Source organism: Podarcis muralis, chromosome 6, assembly GCF_964188315.1.
Source record: "Podarcis muralis chromosome 6, rPodMur119.hap1.1, whole genome shotgun sequence".
Taxonomy (NCBI): Eukaryota; Metazoa; Chordata; class Lepidosauria; order Squamata; family Lacertidae; genus Podarcis; species Podarcis muralis.
Window position 1 is genome coordinate 65,157,520 of NC_135660.1, and position 15,165 is coordinate 65,172,684.

The window sequence follows — 15,165 nt, forward strand, 5'->3', positions numbered from 1 at the left end:
AATAACCAAACAGTTTCCCAGCTACTTCTCCATCAGGTCAAGTATTTCTGGGTACATCAGCTGAAAAGCATCGAGGCCCCAAATGAAATCCCAGTGGTTCCACTTAGGGAACTCTGTGTCATGAATGAGATTAGTAATTCGAGGCCGCAATTCTGCAATTTCCTTGGGCTGCGAAACCCAGTCCTGTCCTCCACTCCACATTGCTGTTGGGATGGTGATCTCTTCAATTCTGTACAAGGGAGGAGTCGTCTAGGAAGAGACAGATAGATTGAATATCACCTAGATACATGCACACATCTGCAGCTTAAAAAAATAATCTGTGAAATTGCACACAACAAACTTTCACCAAAGTAAACCAAGTGATTTTAAATTGGGTTCTTTTGTTGGATTATCAATAAGTTGTGAAAATCAGAAGTAATTTGAGGGAAGTGTGGACTGCTACTTGAACGAGGATGGTGTTGTGTGGATGGTGCACAAAAAATGCACACAAGGGATTCATCAAATCCAATTTAAACTGCCCTTTTGTACACACCCTCACTTTTAATCCCCTTTGCAGGCAACACAAAAATCCAGCAAATCCCTACCTGGTTGTATATATCTATGTTCTTTGAGCCACAGTCAAAATATCTGAATTGACCTGCCATAGCTGTCTAGAAAACAAAAGAGAACAATAGATAGGTGAGTATACAACCCGCCAACGAAATCGAACAAGCAAAACTAACCCAAGAGGAAGATGTTAGGAGAGGGCACTCACTGAGAGTATCTTTCACTTTCATTTCATTTAACATTTAATTTGTATACCCCCTTTTTATTTTACTATACCCAAGGCAGTTTACAAGCTGAAGAAACAAAGAATGTACACCTTATAACAATCTAATCCAACACAAAAATGTGATAATAAAACATAACTTTAAAATAAGCAACTTATATAAAATAAAGTAATATTCAACAATCCATTAGAATAGCATATAAAAATTAAACAAAAATCCACCCTTAACAATTACAATAAATAATTTCTAAACTATCATCAGTAAAAACAACAGCAAGCCACATTGCATAAAATAATACAACACGAACTGAGAAACAGAGACTGGAGGGTGGGGCAAGGCAGGTGGAAGGAGGCCTTGCCTGATGAAGTCTCTCTGCTCACAGTTCTTCCTCCAGGCACTGCTTCCTTATGAGGACTCCTAGGGCTGGAAGGTGGAGCAAGGCAGGTAGAACGATGGTGATTGCACTGGCAGTTGAATCGTGCTGGAACTCTAGCGATGGAGAGCAACTTATGCTGCCCATGAGGGCAGCAGGCTAGCTTAAGGGTCACAAGACAGCCCACACAGCTCTCTCCTCCAGCACTTTGCTTGATTCTTGCACACTTCCCACTCAAACAAATGCCGTGGGCCAGGCTAGTATCTGCCTCTTTTCCTGCTCACTCAGCCAAGGACCTTTCTTAATGGTGTTCTCTTTGATGCGTTGGGAGAAAGTAAATAGGCAAGATTTCCATACCGCCCAGTTTAGCAATAAGCAAGCATTACTGCTACTGGGGCACAGGCTCAGGAAAGGGGCACTGGCTTAAACATGAGGTGGGCTTCTGCTGCTGCTCCTCCAGCACCTACCACCTAAGTTGACAGCTTCACTTTACCTCATGGTAAGGCCATTTAGGCAGTTTCTGGGTTACAATAGCTTGCTGGTTCGGGTTTTGCCACTGCTAAATTGGGGACTCAGCTATACAGCTGCAAATATAACATTAAAAGTTTGTTTTAAGTGCATTATACAAATTTGTCACTAAATGACGATGGTGAGCTTATGTAAAATTCAATACATTTTTTCAAAATGTTTTTCACAGCATTTTTTTATATGTGTCATTTTACACCGGAAACTCAGCTACAGTATATTCTGGCTCCCTTCTATTCAAACAATATCTAAGTTTTTATAAGGCAGACAACATTCAACAGAGAGAGAATGAGAGAGAGAAGGGAGATCTTAGTATCTCTACCTGGCCCCAGTGGATCATATTTTTCACAGACGTATAATCTGGGAATCGTGATACATATACATCAGTCCGACTCTGTAAGGGAATGGTAAATTTAGAAGTCATTTCACTTAACCAAAACTCATTGTACTGGACTGTTGGCAGAGGACAAACGCAGATATATGTTATTACATGTTTTTCTGAAGTGCAAAACTGATGCTGAGGAAACTCTGACATGCAGTTCATAGCAACTGGTACATCATGAATGAGTTGTGTGAACCAGCTGGGTGCCTGAACTCCACAGTTCTAGGATTTTATGATTCAGATAACTGTGAACAACCCTTCAAATGAACAGCCCTTATGTGCCACAAGGAGTTGGCTCATGGCTATCTGGCCTATTTCCCCACCCAGGACACACCTGTTGTCTGTGCCCACCACCACCCACCTGCCCATTCAGTGACATGTCTAGAGCTCCCTGGTGTTATATGGAGTCTTGATTCGGCCAGGGTCTCCCCCATTCTTGCTCGTAGGCCTGCAGAGCCCCTTCTTCCATTTGACAAGCCCCATCTGCCCCTCACCTCCATCTTCAGCATGTGCAGAAACTGCCTTCTTGAGCATTGGATCCAATACTGGTCTTGTCCACTCAGTCTGCCACAGCCTGTCTATGCATGCAAGGGAAATCTCTAACTCACCAAAGGTTTGAGACCCATTGCTTACCCTCACCTGATTTAGCAGGCCAGGTGAAAGCTGACTGTAGGGTGGGGGGACCAATGGTGTACAAACTACCCCAGAAGGAGAAGAAGAAGAGTTTGGATTTGATATCCCACTTTATCACTACCCAAAGGAGTCTCAAAGCGGCTAACATTCTCCTTTCCCTTCCTCCCCCACAACAAACACTCAGTGAGGTGAGTGGGGCTGAGAGACTTCAGAGAAGTGTGACTGGCCCAAGGTCACCCAGCAGCTGCATGTGGAGGAGCGGAGATGCGAACCCGGTTCCCCAGATTACGAGTCTACCGCTCTTAACCACTACACCACACTGGCTCTCCACCACACTACACCACACTGGCACAACGTGTCCCCCAACAGAAGTACTACCTCTCCTTTAACACCCCATACACCCCAGTCATAAATATGATAAATAAATGAAGAGACATACCGCATTTAGATTTTTTTCATTGAATCCACTGACAAGAAAAAGAGCTTGTTTGCAAAGCTCATCTACCGGGCGACGGCTGCACTTTCGGGCCAGAAGGGCTTTCAGTTTTGGACTCAGCAGACAAAATTCCTTTGTGCCAAATATAGCCTGCAGAAAGCCAGAGATACTTAATAATCCCAATCTCTCAAAAGCATTTCTTAAATGGGGGAGTTTAAACATCCCTGAAGCTGGTTCATATTAAGGGTTTTTTTTGTTGCTGATTTGTAAAAAGGTTTTAATCGCCAAATATAAAAATTGCAAAGTTATTGCGTTACAAAACAAGGGGGAAAAGATGAATCTATTGAATTGATATAATTTAGAAGTTATTCTTTAAAAGGTAGAAATATTAAACGTATCTTCCAAATGAAGAGTTTTAACTTCAGAAAGGTTGGGTGCAAGTTGATTTGACTGATTGGTTTAGTTTTCACTGTGTGGGTTGGCTTTCCTAATATATCCATGAAGCTCAAACCTTGCCATTGCTTGTCTTGCACATCTTGGTAAACTGCAGTGACACTAATGTTGTGACAGAAGCTCAATGGCACCAGATCACTCAGTAGACCAGACACTCCTGCCATTTCCACAACTCTATTAATTCTCCTCCAGGCTTTCCCTTTTTATATCCTTATAAGGTGAGCCAAAACATCTTGTCTGGTCTTCTGTGTTATGATCCTTGGTCTTCTTAATTTGGGCTCCAGTCTCAAGAGGGTACTTTTTTAAAAATAGTTTATCCTTCGTGCTTTCTTTTCTGTCATTTGATAACCATGATAACATTTTAGTGAAAAACAAATTGCACGTATGTCTGAAAATTTAAGGGTGTTGGAGTCTAAATTATTAATTAATCCCCCCCCAAAAAAACATGTTTTTCCAGCTAATTTAACTACAAAACTGGGCTCCCATTATGTCAATTAGAGCTTACGAAAATTGTGAAAAGATAATGATTGCACACATACCTTCACCAGTTCTGCTGGAAAGCGTATGATTTGTAGTGGGACGCTGATAGTGTACTGCAATGTATAGGAAGGGGCCAGGGCAAAAAACATCTTAATTTTTTCAGCCATTTGAGGTAAAATAGAAAATGCCACAAAAGCTAGAGAGGAGAGGGAAATGGAGATTCAGTTTAGAATCCCGTAGCTTTGAATTTAAGTAATGCAGCATTTATAGGCAGACTCTTACTTTAAAACATAGTTGAGCAAAATTAACATTAATTCCATGTGGCACAATTCTTTTTCAAAATGGAAGAGTTAGACTACATGCAATATACAAAGCTATTTTATAGGATGGAAGCGGAACCTCACTAAATGACATAATTATCACCATTGCAACAAAATGACATAGGCTTTATATCAGATGAATAGATACCGTACATGTTTGAAGCCTACGTGCTTTGCGATGGGGCAGAGTTGGAAAGCCCTCTATCCTATATATCAATTTCATTTACTCTCAGGTTCTCATTTTTCCAATCTTAAATTCAGTTCTCCTCATTTCTACATCAGTTAGAAATATTTTTTAAGCCCGCATGGAAGGCTCTCTCAATGTAATCATGCCCCTGAAACCTCACACATCCCAATTATGTAGAAAATGTTCCCCACACATACACTTTCAGGCTCTATAAAAGGCTTGTGCAATAGATCAGGAACACACAATCTCACTCCCCCTTTCGTGCATTCAAATAAATATCCAAAGAGTACTATGTTTCTTATAAAGACAGCAAACCTATCACAGGTTCTTGGTTAACTAAAACTTCAGTAGATATCTGGTGCCATCTACAGTAGATACCTGGTGCATTCAAAAAATGATGTGGTTTTTATGCCTTTATCTGAATTCTTTATATGACCAAGAACTAGTTCAACACTGGACCATCCCATGCCAAACTGGCCCTCTATAGAGTGAATGCAAGGTTTATAGTTATCATACCCACAGAGCATCCTTGAGAATGGCAGACATAATAGATGTTCTTCTGTCCAGTTTTCTGCAGAATGAAGTCTACCATGGCAGGAAGGTCATAGATTCCCATCTCATGAAAACTGAAAACCACAAAACAAAGTAAATGAGAATTAAGTGCACTCATAATCTTTGGTTAAAAGCATAAGTTCTTTCTCTAGAAAGCACTACTAAGAATATTTAAGGAACAAAAGGGAAGATTAAGCAGAATTTACCATCAAATACCTAAAATTAAGTGACAAGATGAGGGGAAAGAGAAACTTACTAGGGCCAGCTGTGCCCAGGCTGCGATACAACAAATTAACACTCAAAGCATGAGCCCATTTACTAAGAAGAAGGTTTCTGTTTACAGAATCACAGCAAAGTCAGATGGTAAAACTTTTCCTGGACCATAAAATCAGACTGTCGATGAAGGGATTGCAGTGAAATCATTTCATGGATGTGTCTATAAATTTTATGGCCTGGATAAGAACTAAAAACCATTTAGCACACATATAGAATTACTTTAATGGCTGAATATAGCCTGACATTAGCCTTCATCAAGTCTATTCAATGCATAATAAAGTAGGCAAGGGTGAGCATGCTTGAACTACAAAATAACATTGAATGCCAAATTCCAGTCACTCAACTGCAAAAGAATAAATCTCATTGAATGGTGAATTCCAGTGATTACACACCAAATGAACTTACCTAAAATCCCAGAATGCTTCTTCTTCAATTGAAAGGTTTTGGTGTCTTCTAGACCAGGAGTTTCCTCTGTTGTTTCCAATCCAAACATCATATCCAGCATCTGCTAATATGAAGCCCAGGCTCTGATGCGGCAGATTTGTGACCCAGACGCTGCCTTCCATGGTCAAACAGTGCAACAGCAGTATAGATGATTTGGAGCCTGGAAGTAAAAAAGACATTGATTGATTGATTGATTGATTGGCTGATTGACTGACTGATTAGTACCTCCAAAACACATCACAAGATACAAAATTACTGTAAAACTTAATCTAACACGGAGCAGTAGGCTTGGGTCTAAATGTTGTGTTTGGATGCAAGGAAGATAGGCTCCAGTTCCAGTTCAGTTGAGAAGCTAAAGTCTCAATATTACATGCAGAAACATTGGAACTGAACCTTGAAACCTAAACCCCCTTTCTTTCTTTTTTAAAAAAAGAGCTAACCCAAAAATTCTCAGGAAAGAACATTTGATCTGTTTTTCCCCCTTTTGTCTTTCTTTCTTTCTTTCTTTCTTTCTTTCTTTCTTTCTTTCTTTCATTTTTGGAGCACCTAATAAACAGAGAATTTTAGTCCTTCTGGAAAAAATCTTTGTTTCCCCAGTTTTGCTGCCCACAAATACCATGGAGAAAATATCTATATACCACTTCCTCCTGAAGCAGCTATCTATTTCTTTATAACTTTTATATGCCATCTTTTTTCTGAAGAGCTCTAGGCATTGTGAAAAGTCCCGTCCCCCACCCCCCGCATTCGTCTTAGAATCACAACAATTCAATGATGTCGTTTAGGGTAAGAGAGACTGTCCAAGGTCACCCAGGAAGCTTCTTGGTCAGTTGGGGATTTGTACCTGGGCCTACCCAGACTTGGGCCAAAGCTCTAACCATTGCACCACACAGAGTTAATAGAGGCAGAGCAAATCAGTGTTCACTGAAGGAGGTATGCTGCACCATCAGGTATTCTAGCCATCAGGCTCTCTTCCTGCTCACAACTGTAGATAGAGCATTTGGGCTGGATTCAACTAACCCAGTGTGCTTGCATAAGCCAGCTCAAAGCATCCTATTAACATAATGGGGCTTTCCCCACTCCAACACTCTGTGCCTTCCCAAAATCATCTGTGGAGAACCTCAAGAAAGCACACAGGGAGGGAGGGAGGAAAAATTGCTCTGTCTGGCAATTAGAAATGTTTACGGTGCTGAGAAGTTATGGAATAAGGACCTAAAATTTACTACTTGCTGTGAGCTAAAAGAGAATTTCATGAAAATGATGTATAGATGGTATTTGACTCCTACAAGACTTGCAAAAGTGTATAAGAGCACGACTAACATATGTTGGAAGTGTAAAGTTAAAGAGGGCACATTCCATCATATGTAATGGAATGTGTAAAGTAGCTAAGGACTTCTGGGAAATGATTTATAGGGACCTGGAAAAAAGTTCAAAATAACTTTTAATAAAAAACCAGAGGTTTTTTTATTAGGTTTAGTAAGAGAAGAATTACCGAAAGATAAGAAAGTATTGTTTATGTATGCGTTAGCAGTGACAAGAATATTATATGCCCAGGGATGGAAAGAAGAAAGAGCCCCATTGAAAGAAGAATGGATATTGAAGATGATGGATTATGCGGAGATGGCAAGGCTAACCAGGAAGATCAGGCACCAAGAGGATAACAAATTTAGCAGAGAATGGCACAATTTTATTGAATATATCAAAGAACACTGTAAAAGTTTTAAAATAGTAGTAGGATTTACATAACACTTGTAATTTAAAACAACAAAGGATAAAAATGAAGTATAACAAATTGGAATAAATTAATTAGATGCAGTTAAAAGAGAAAGAACTTCAGAAGCCAAGGGAAGAGTTCACGGAACCCCATAAACGTAACGATTTGATTATGGGTTTTTTTTAAATAAAATAAAAAGTGTGTGTGTGTGTGTGTGTGTGTGTGTGTGTGTGTGTAAAAACCCCTGTGTTTTATTTTTGAAACTTTGAAAATATTTTTTTTAAAAAAAAGAAAAGAAATGTTTACACGGCTGGAAAGATCAGAAGAGTACATTCCTCCCCATGTTTTCTTTCCCAGACCAGACTTCATGTTAGTGGTCATTACTGTACAATGAAATGAGTCACAACAGAGTCCTTGAGACATTGGGTCTCATGAGCTTTCTGTACCCCCTGGGATCCTGTTCAGGCTCAAGTAATAGCCGTCTTCTGTAAGGACCTCATACTCTTCCGAAGGATATCCCCAGTACTGGATTATCTGACTCTGTAAAGATACAAGGCCACGTGTTAGACCATTTCCTCCACCAGTAGAGGTTTAAAAGTAATTGCTAGAAGCCGAAAGTTTTTGCCTAAAGGCTCATTTCCAAGCATTAAGCATGGATCCTTCCTGACATGATCAGAATGGCCCAGGAGAGCCATGTACGAGACTGAATATTTATATTTGTATCTCTTTGGATATTTGGGGAAGAATGAGCCAATACCTGCAAAGTTTATCAGCTACCCCTTGGGGGGAAAGGCAGCACAAAGAAAGGTGAAAACAAAAAGATCCCTGGAAAGTACGAAGTGGAGACTACACAGAGGATGCAAAAACAAAAGCAACTTTAATACAGTTTATTTGAGGAGGAAACCATGCAATCGTTTGCTGCTTGTCAATAGAACAGAAACGAAAAGCGCAGTACTTGAGAAATGACTTACGTAGATAGTTCCTGATACAGCAAGCCAAGAGGACCAATACACCACAGTAATATGCCAATATATGTTTTTTTTTCCACTCCTCAGGGGTGGTTCATTTTAAATTGGGTTACAATTTAAAACTCCCATCAGCCCCAGCCAGCATGGATAGTGGGAGGTTGTAGTCTAGCATGATTTGGAGAGCACTACATTGACTCCCCCTGTTTGAGTGCTTTCTGGACCAATTCTTTCACACACAGGAGGATAGCTATACCAAAGCCACATACCTAGTGCCAGAGCTACACACCCATTGCCAGCAGATAACATTAAACTTACAGAAGCTTTGCCAGCATCATGAAGTAATTACAACTGGGCTTCTTTTGCTGTGTTCAGACAAGCCTCAGGCTGCCCCCCAGCTTGGAACACAGCTTGAGCTCTGGCATGTTCTCAGTCTTCAATTTTTCTAATTTGAAGACCGGGCAAGTTTCCAATCTGAGGGACTAGTGTTCACGATGTGGACAAATTGTATTGCAAATTACGCTGACATGCTTTTATGAACAGAGCGTGTGCATAAGGAAGGGTTACCAGACGTTCCCAGTTCCCGGGGAGAGTCCCCAGATTTGCAGATCTGTCCCCAAACAAATTCCATCCCCAGAATGTCCCCAGATTTGCAAATCTGTCCCCGGGAAACCTCAGCAGCCCAGAGCCAGCCTGGTAGTGCAGTTGGCTCTGGCTGGCTTCAGGAGCTGCTTGCTGCTGCCACCACTGCCGAAAGGGAACCAGGGACGTCCAGCAGTGCACATCTCCTGCCCCTTCCCCCTTTGATTTGACAGATCGGGGGAGGCTTGGGAGCCACAGGCAGGTGGGCACTGCCCAGAAGGGGCACAAGGTGTATGGTTTCTCTGCTAGGCAAGGTGCAAAGCCCTTCTTTTGCACCCTGTGAAACATAAATGTGCAGAGTTTTTTTTAAAAAAAACTGGGCAACAGCTGCCTGCCTGTGACTCCCAAGCCTCCCCCAATCAGTCAAAACAAAGGAGGAAGGGGGCAGGAGATTGGGGGAGACTCAGGAATCATGGGCGGGCAGTGCTCAGTTGCCCAGTTTTTTAAAAAACTCTGCGCATTTATGTTTCACAGGGTGCAAAATAAGGCTTTGCACCTTTATACAATATGCATGTGTGCTTGAGCCCAGGGTCTTTTGCCTCACCATCCCCGCTACTGACTCCCTGTTGCTACTCAGCTTTAAAAAAAATTAAAAAAAATATTCATACAATATTCATACAATATTCAACTTACTTACAATATTCATAAACTGTTCAGGATTCAAGTCTTCTGAGCTCACTGCTCCATGTACTGCCATCATGATAAGCAGTAGCCACATCCTTGAGAACCTTGAAAACAACTGGATATTTTAGATAATATAGGGGAAAGGTTTACTGAGCTTACTTATTTAAGAGAGTTTTTATATGGCTGAGTCTTCAAAACCTCAAAGCAGTTTACAAAGAGTAATATAAAATATCTATTAAAACACTGTTAAAATCAGATATTAAAAACAAGTTGACTTTTCAAAATTTCAAAAAATAAAAATGTAATAAAATAAAATTACATGTTACAATGCATGTCTGGGTAAAAAGGTAAAGGTACCCCTGCCCATACGGGCCAGTCGTGACCGACTCTGGGGTTGCGTGCTCATCTCGCTTAAGAGGCCAGGAGCCAGCGCTGTCCGAAGACACTTCCGGGTCACGTGGCCAGCGTGACGAAGCTGCTCTGGCGAGCCAGTACCAGCGCAGTGCACGGAAACGCCATTTACCTTCCCGCTATAAAGCGGTACCTATTTATCTACTTGCACTTAGGGGTGCTTTCGAACTGCTAGGTGGGCAGGAGCTGGGACCGGACGACGGGAGCTCACCCCGCCATGGGGATTCGAACCACCGGCCATACGATCGCCAAGTCCTAGGCACTGAGGTTTTACCCACAGCGCCACCCGCGTCCCCTGCACGTCTGGGTAGTGGTGCTTAAATAAAGGGGTGGTTTTTTTAACCGGCACTGAAAACAGCAAAGCAGATGTGCTTGCCTAATATCAAAGGGTATGTCATCATGCATCATCTCTCAAAGGGGCATTTCCAGCCCTATTTCAGAGCATGTGGCACCTAGATCCTGTTTAAAAAGAAAAATAAGTCAGAATGCTTCTTAATGCCAGAAGCAAACTTGTGCCATTTAAAACTGGAGAGAACAGAGTTAATACCAGTGATGTGTGTAACTTGCATGGACCATTTGTAGTATTGAAAGAATACCTGAGTGTAGAGCAAACCTAGTTGACTATGCCAACTTTACCTTGCAAACATGCATTGACTTTTGAAATCCTGAACATTTTGTTTTTGCGGCAGTTGTAAGATAAGCTGTGATAGTGGAAGTTTACATATGTTCAACATTCACAGGCAGAAAACACTTCTTTGCTGCTTCTAAATAATATGCCATTTTAGTATCAGTAGTTGTTTTTTTAACATAAAGTGTTTGGAGGGCTCCCCCCCCCCCCATACCCAATGGAAACGCTCATATATTGGGCCAGTTTGTGCAGTCAATAAAATCAAGAGCTACAATGTTTATTAGATCATACAAGTTTAGACTATGGATGCAGAGAAGGGGGTGAATAATTAAATGGGACTCTCCAGTGCTTTTTTTCCTTAAAAAAAAAATGTTTACAGTAGGACTACTCTCACTTTCCTACTCAAATTGAAATATTGCCCCTCAATGAGGCCAAACTTAATTCACAAAATGTTTAGGGGCATGTGTACCCCTGTGTCCCTGCAGAAAAAAAGTAGTAGGTCTGCCTCTCTCTCTCTCACACTCACACACACACACACACACAGATCTAGCCATGTAAAAAAGAAAATAAAACTTGTGTGGAAGCACGCTGACTGAATCCTTGCACCTGAAATACCAAGGAGTAAGTATTTGGCAAAAAGAAAGCCAGTATGAATGTCATCAAAAACTTTGCGAATCAGAATTATTATTGTTAAGAACATAATTGGCACTTTCTGTACTTTAATTTCCCTCTGACCCTGCTTTTATATAATCACATACAAAAAGCATGCATATATGTACCTGCAATAATAATAATTATTATTTATTCCCAGCCACTCGGGACAACATTTCAAGCATCTCATGAAGAAGATTTTTGTCCATGAAAGTCTATGTTTGTTAAGTCTTTAAGAGACTACAAGACTGTTTGTTGTTTAAATATGGACTCTGATAGTTTTAGATCTCAAAAGAAGTCTTGGAATTAGATTCCATACACCTAGCATTTTGAATAATCCAATGCAGAACTCACATGAATGATCCTTTCATTCCTTCCACTGTTCTCATTTCACACACACCTGCTGAAATAGAAGAGCAGGTGTTGAGTGTTTCTTCAGGTGAGTGTTTCTGATGAGTGCAAAAGGGAACCTGAAAGTTCCCTTCATAAACACCTCAAGTCATCCAGCCATGCTCATTTACTGGGCGCAGCATCTTTCTTTTTCATTATGTGTACAGCTTCTGGTGTGTGTGTTGTACCTAACAGTGGGATGATCTTATCAAATGTACCTGTTTAAGGTAGCAGACTATTGGCTGACACGCAACCCAGTCCACAGAGTTTTATCAGGCTTTCTCCCTAGAACCTAAGCATAGAATTGCAGCCTGGGAGTGTATTCATACATGATGTTTTCTCCGATTGTCCCACGAACATCCAGTGTACTCTGAAGTAGCAAGTTCTGCTTCAAGTCCCGGTGGTGTTTAATGTGTATATCATTAAATAACAATTCACATCTTCTGTAGTGCTCTTGTTCAGATGTGGGCCAGTGAGGGGAAATAAACTGAGCTTGAATCTGGAAAGATGAGGGCACTGTGAGCAAGACAGGAGTTCATGCATCTGAGAAATTGGCCAATTATTCTGAAGGAACAGCTACCTAGCCTGAGGGTGCTTCTGGGTGTAGCTTTATCACTGGAGATCCAGGTGATAGGATGACTAGGAAAGCTTTTCATTGACTTCAGCTTAGAGTCATTTGTGGACGGAGATAGCTTGGCCACAGAAGTTCAGGCACTGGTAACTTCATGACTGGATTACTGCAATGTACTCTGTGTGGGGCCTTCTACTTGATGCAGAAACGGCATGTAATGCAGAATGCTGCCAAACAAGAATGAGAATGAGTCCACGTGTTACACCCAGCTCAAAGATTTGCACTGGCTGCTGATGTATTTCCAGGTCAAATTCAAGGTTTAACATTAACAGCTGGGGAGCACAGTTTACAAGCACCATGTATGTTCATTCCATGGTTGCAAGGTTTCTGTTTGCCACCATTTATATTCTAGAACATCCTGTTCATTGATATTAGGCAAGCACCTTCGGCGTATTGTTTTCAGAGCAGAAACCATGCAAAAAAACCAAACCTTCCACTTGTGCGATGGGGATTTTGACCCTCTGCCCTCCTCCAAAATTGGCATGGGGGTGTGGGGGTTCAGGGAAGCCCAAGTACAGTACACAGGGGGAGAAGATAGGGGGTATTGTTCCCTCTGGCAAGCTGAAATGCTTGAGCAGTTGGAAAGTCCGCCATACCACAATGTTGAGTTCCATCCTCTTGGCTTAAGCAAACCTACCCAAACATGTAATTCTATTACAGTCTGCATGCATTTCATGCTGGGGTTCTGTTCCCGGGCCCCATACATGTCAGCACAGTGCATATAAGAATGTCCCATTCTGTACCGCACTGCCCCCATTCCGCCTTTATCGTGACATTTCTGGTGGCATTTTCATTCCTTTCTGAGTTCGGCACTGTGCACACATGCACAAACGTGTGTCTTTCAGATGCATGTTAATTACTCATTGCCTTATGTATAGTTGGCTTAAAAGTGATATAATTTATATGTTGCTAGATTTCATACCTGTTTCTTTTTGATGTTTTGTTTTACTTGTATTTTTAAAATAAGATTTCTATTTTTATTTTTTTTAAACTCCTTGGAGCTTTTTGTAGATTAAGCAGTATATAAAAATGTGTCCCTGAAAGTTTTCTACAAGAAATATCAGCCTAGGTTTATGAAAATCAAATCTACAGATAAACAAATGAAGTCAAGATTTAGATGAACTTATATTTCCTTAATATTTGTATGCAAAAAAATTAAACTATGTCCAATCTATTGCCAAAAGCCATAGCATATGCAATAATGACTCAGTCTTTTATGCCTTTGCAACATTTCTATACAAAGTATTAGCTTACATGAACGCAGATGCTATTGTCCAAAGCCTTGAAACATATTGTTGAAAGAAGCTGCATTCCAAATGGTTTGCCCATATGTGTTTGGACCTTGAAGAGTCTTCTCCTTGTGCATGGACTTTGACCTTCTTAAAAATATGGGGGAGGTTGCTTCTAAGTAACATAAAATAACAACTTTCTGGTTTTCCAATTAAACCTTAATAAAAAGTTGGACTTATCATGCAGCATACTATATAGTGCTATGCAGGTTCAATTTGCAATAAATAAATTCCACAATGCAGCAGTATGCAAGACCCTGTAAAAAATCCACTCTAAATTCTTATAATGTAACTTATTTAAAACCTGAAAATTAAAACAATATGTCCTTGTTTCATAAAAAAGAAGTTGTGTACTCACCAATGAGCTCTACTTATAATTTTTTAAATAATACTTTGCCTGGTCTAATGTGTGTGTCACCTTGTGGGTATGCTCCCTAACCTTTCTTCAAATGGGCCATCCATTCACATGTAAGCTTACCAGCCTGTTGTTTCATGGGGCAAGACAGTAAGTCTACCCATTGTTGGTGGACTGATTCTCAGAAGCTGATAACTGATATAGAAGTCAACTGTAAAGTGTACTCTAGCCCTCTAGTGCTGATGAATTTCAGGGCTAGCCCAACACATTTTGCTACCAGAAGCAAAAGACAAGATGGTCCCCTTTGTGTACAAAAGCCTTCAAACTGGCAACAGGCCAATACCCTCCACTACACATGAGGGCAGGAGGTGAGCTTGAGGGTGCAGGGTAGGCTGCATGAAACACACAGCTCTGTCCAGGGCCATAGCTAGGGGTGGTGAGGTGGGCCCCCACCAGGGGCGCAGGCGATGGGGGGCACAAAATTGGCTAAAAATATGTCCATAAATATAAATATTGATTATTGCCTCATAAGAAATGGTTTTTAATAGAGGGTGAATTGAATGGGTAGAAAGGGGTTAGAGGAGAGGTGGAAAGAAGAGCTAATCTGTCCATGGCTAGGGGCCGCAATCTGGACGGTTCTGCCAGGGGTGCAAGATCACCTAGCTACGGCTCTGGCTCTGTCCTCCAATGCTACCCCACTGCTTCCTGCATCCCAACATCTCCCACCTTGTGAGCAGATTTGTGCTCAGTTTTGAGATCATGAATGAGCATGCACAGCATGACAATAAACAGCCACCCACCATGAATACCAATGGCATGTAACTAATGATAATAATAATATAAGAATTAATAATACAGGCGGTGACAGGGATAGCCTAACTTCCGTGGCTTAGGCTCTGGTAACCTCTTGGTTGGATTACTGCAATGTGTTATACGTGGGGCTGCCTTTGAAGGCAATTCAGAAACTTCAGCTGGTGCAAAATGCAATGGCCAGATGCTCACCAGAACAAGACGGTTTGAGCATATACCACCAATAC

The 15,165-nt window shown here is 41.1% G+C and overlaps 1 protein-coding gene across 1 annotated transcript; it reads right to left on the reverse strand.

Annotated features, from left to right (window-relative positions):
- Positions 1-10,835, reverse strand: LOC114596801 (lipase member M-like). Its single transcript, XM_077930214.1, has 10 exons — positions 10,821-10,835; positions 9,787-9,888; positions 7,989-8,082; positions 5,793-5,991; positions 5,076-5,185; positions 4,112-4,248; positions 3,123-3,269; positions 1,991-2,062; positions 585-650; positions 1-249 (listed from the first exon to the last, which is right to left on the reverse strand). The coding sequence occupies exons 1-10, from the start codon at positions 10,833-10,835 to the stop codon at positions 22-24; spliced, it is 1,170 nt and encodes a 389-aa protein (XP_077786340.1). The 3' UTR covers positions 1-21.
- Positions 10,836-15,165: the final 4,330 nt, after the last annotated feature.

Bases quoted from the DNA above. Each gene is read 5' to 3' on its own strand.
- LOC114596801 (XM_077930214.1), bottom strand. The intron at 5,186-5,792 runs GTAAGTTCATTT...TGTGGTTTTCAG, and splicing joins GAAGCATTCTGGGATTTTAG to TTTTCATGAGATGGGAATCT. The intron at 3,270-4,111 runs GTATGTGTGCAA...GGCTTTCTGCAG, and splicing joins TTCCAGCAGAACTGGTGAAG to GCTATATTTGGCACAAAGGA.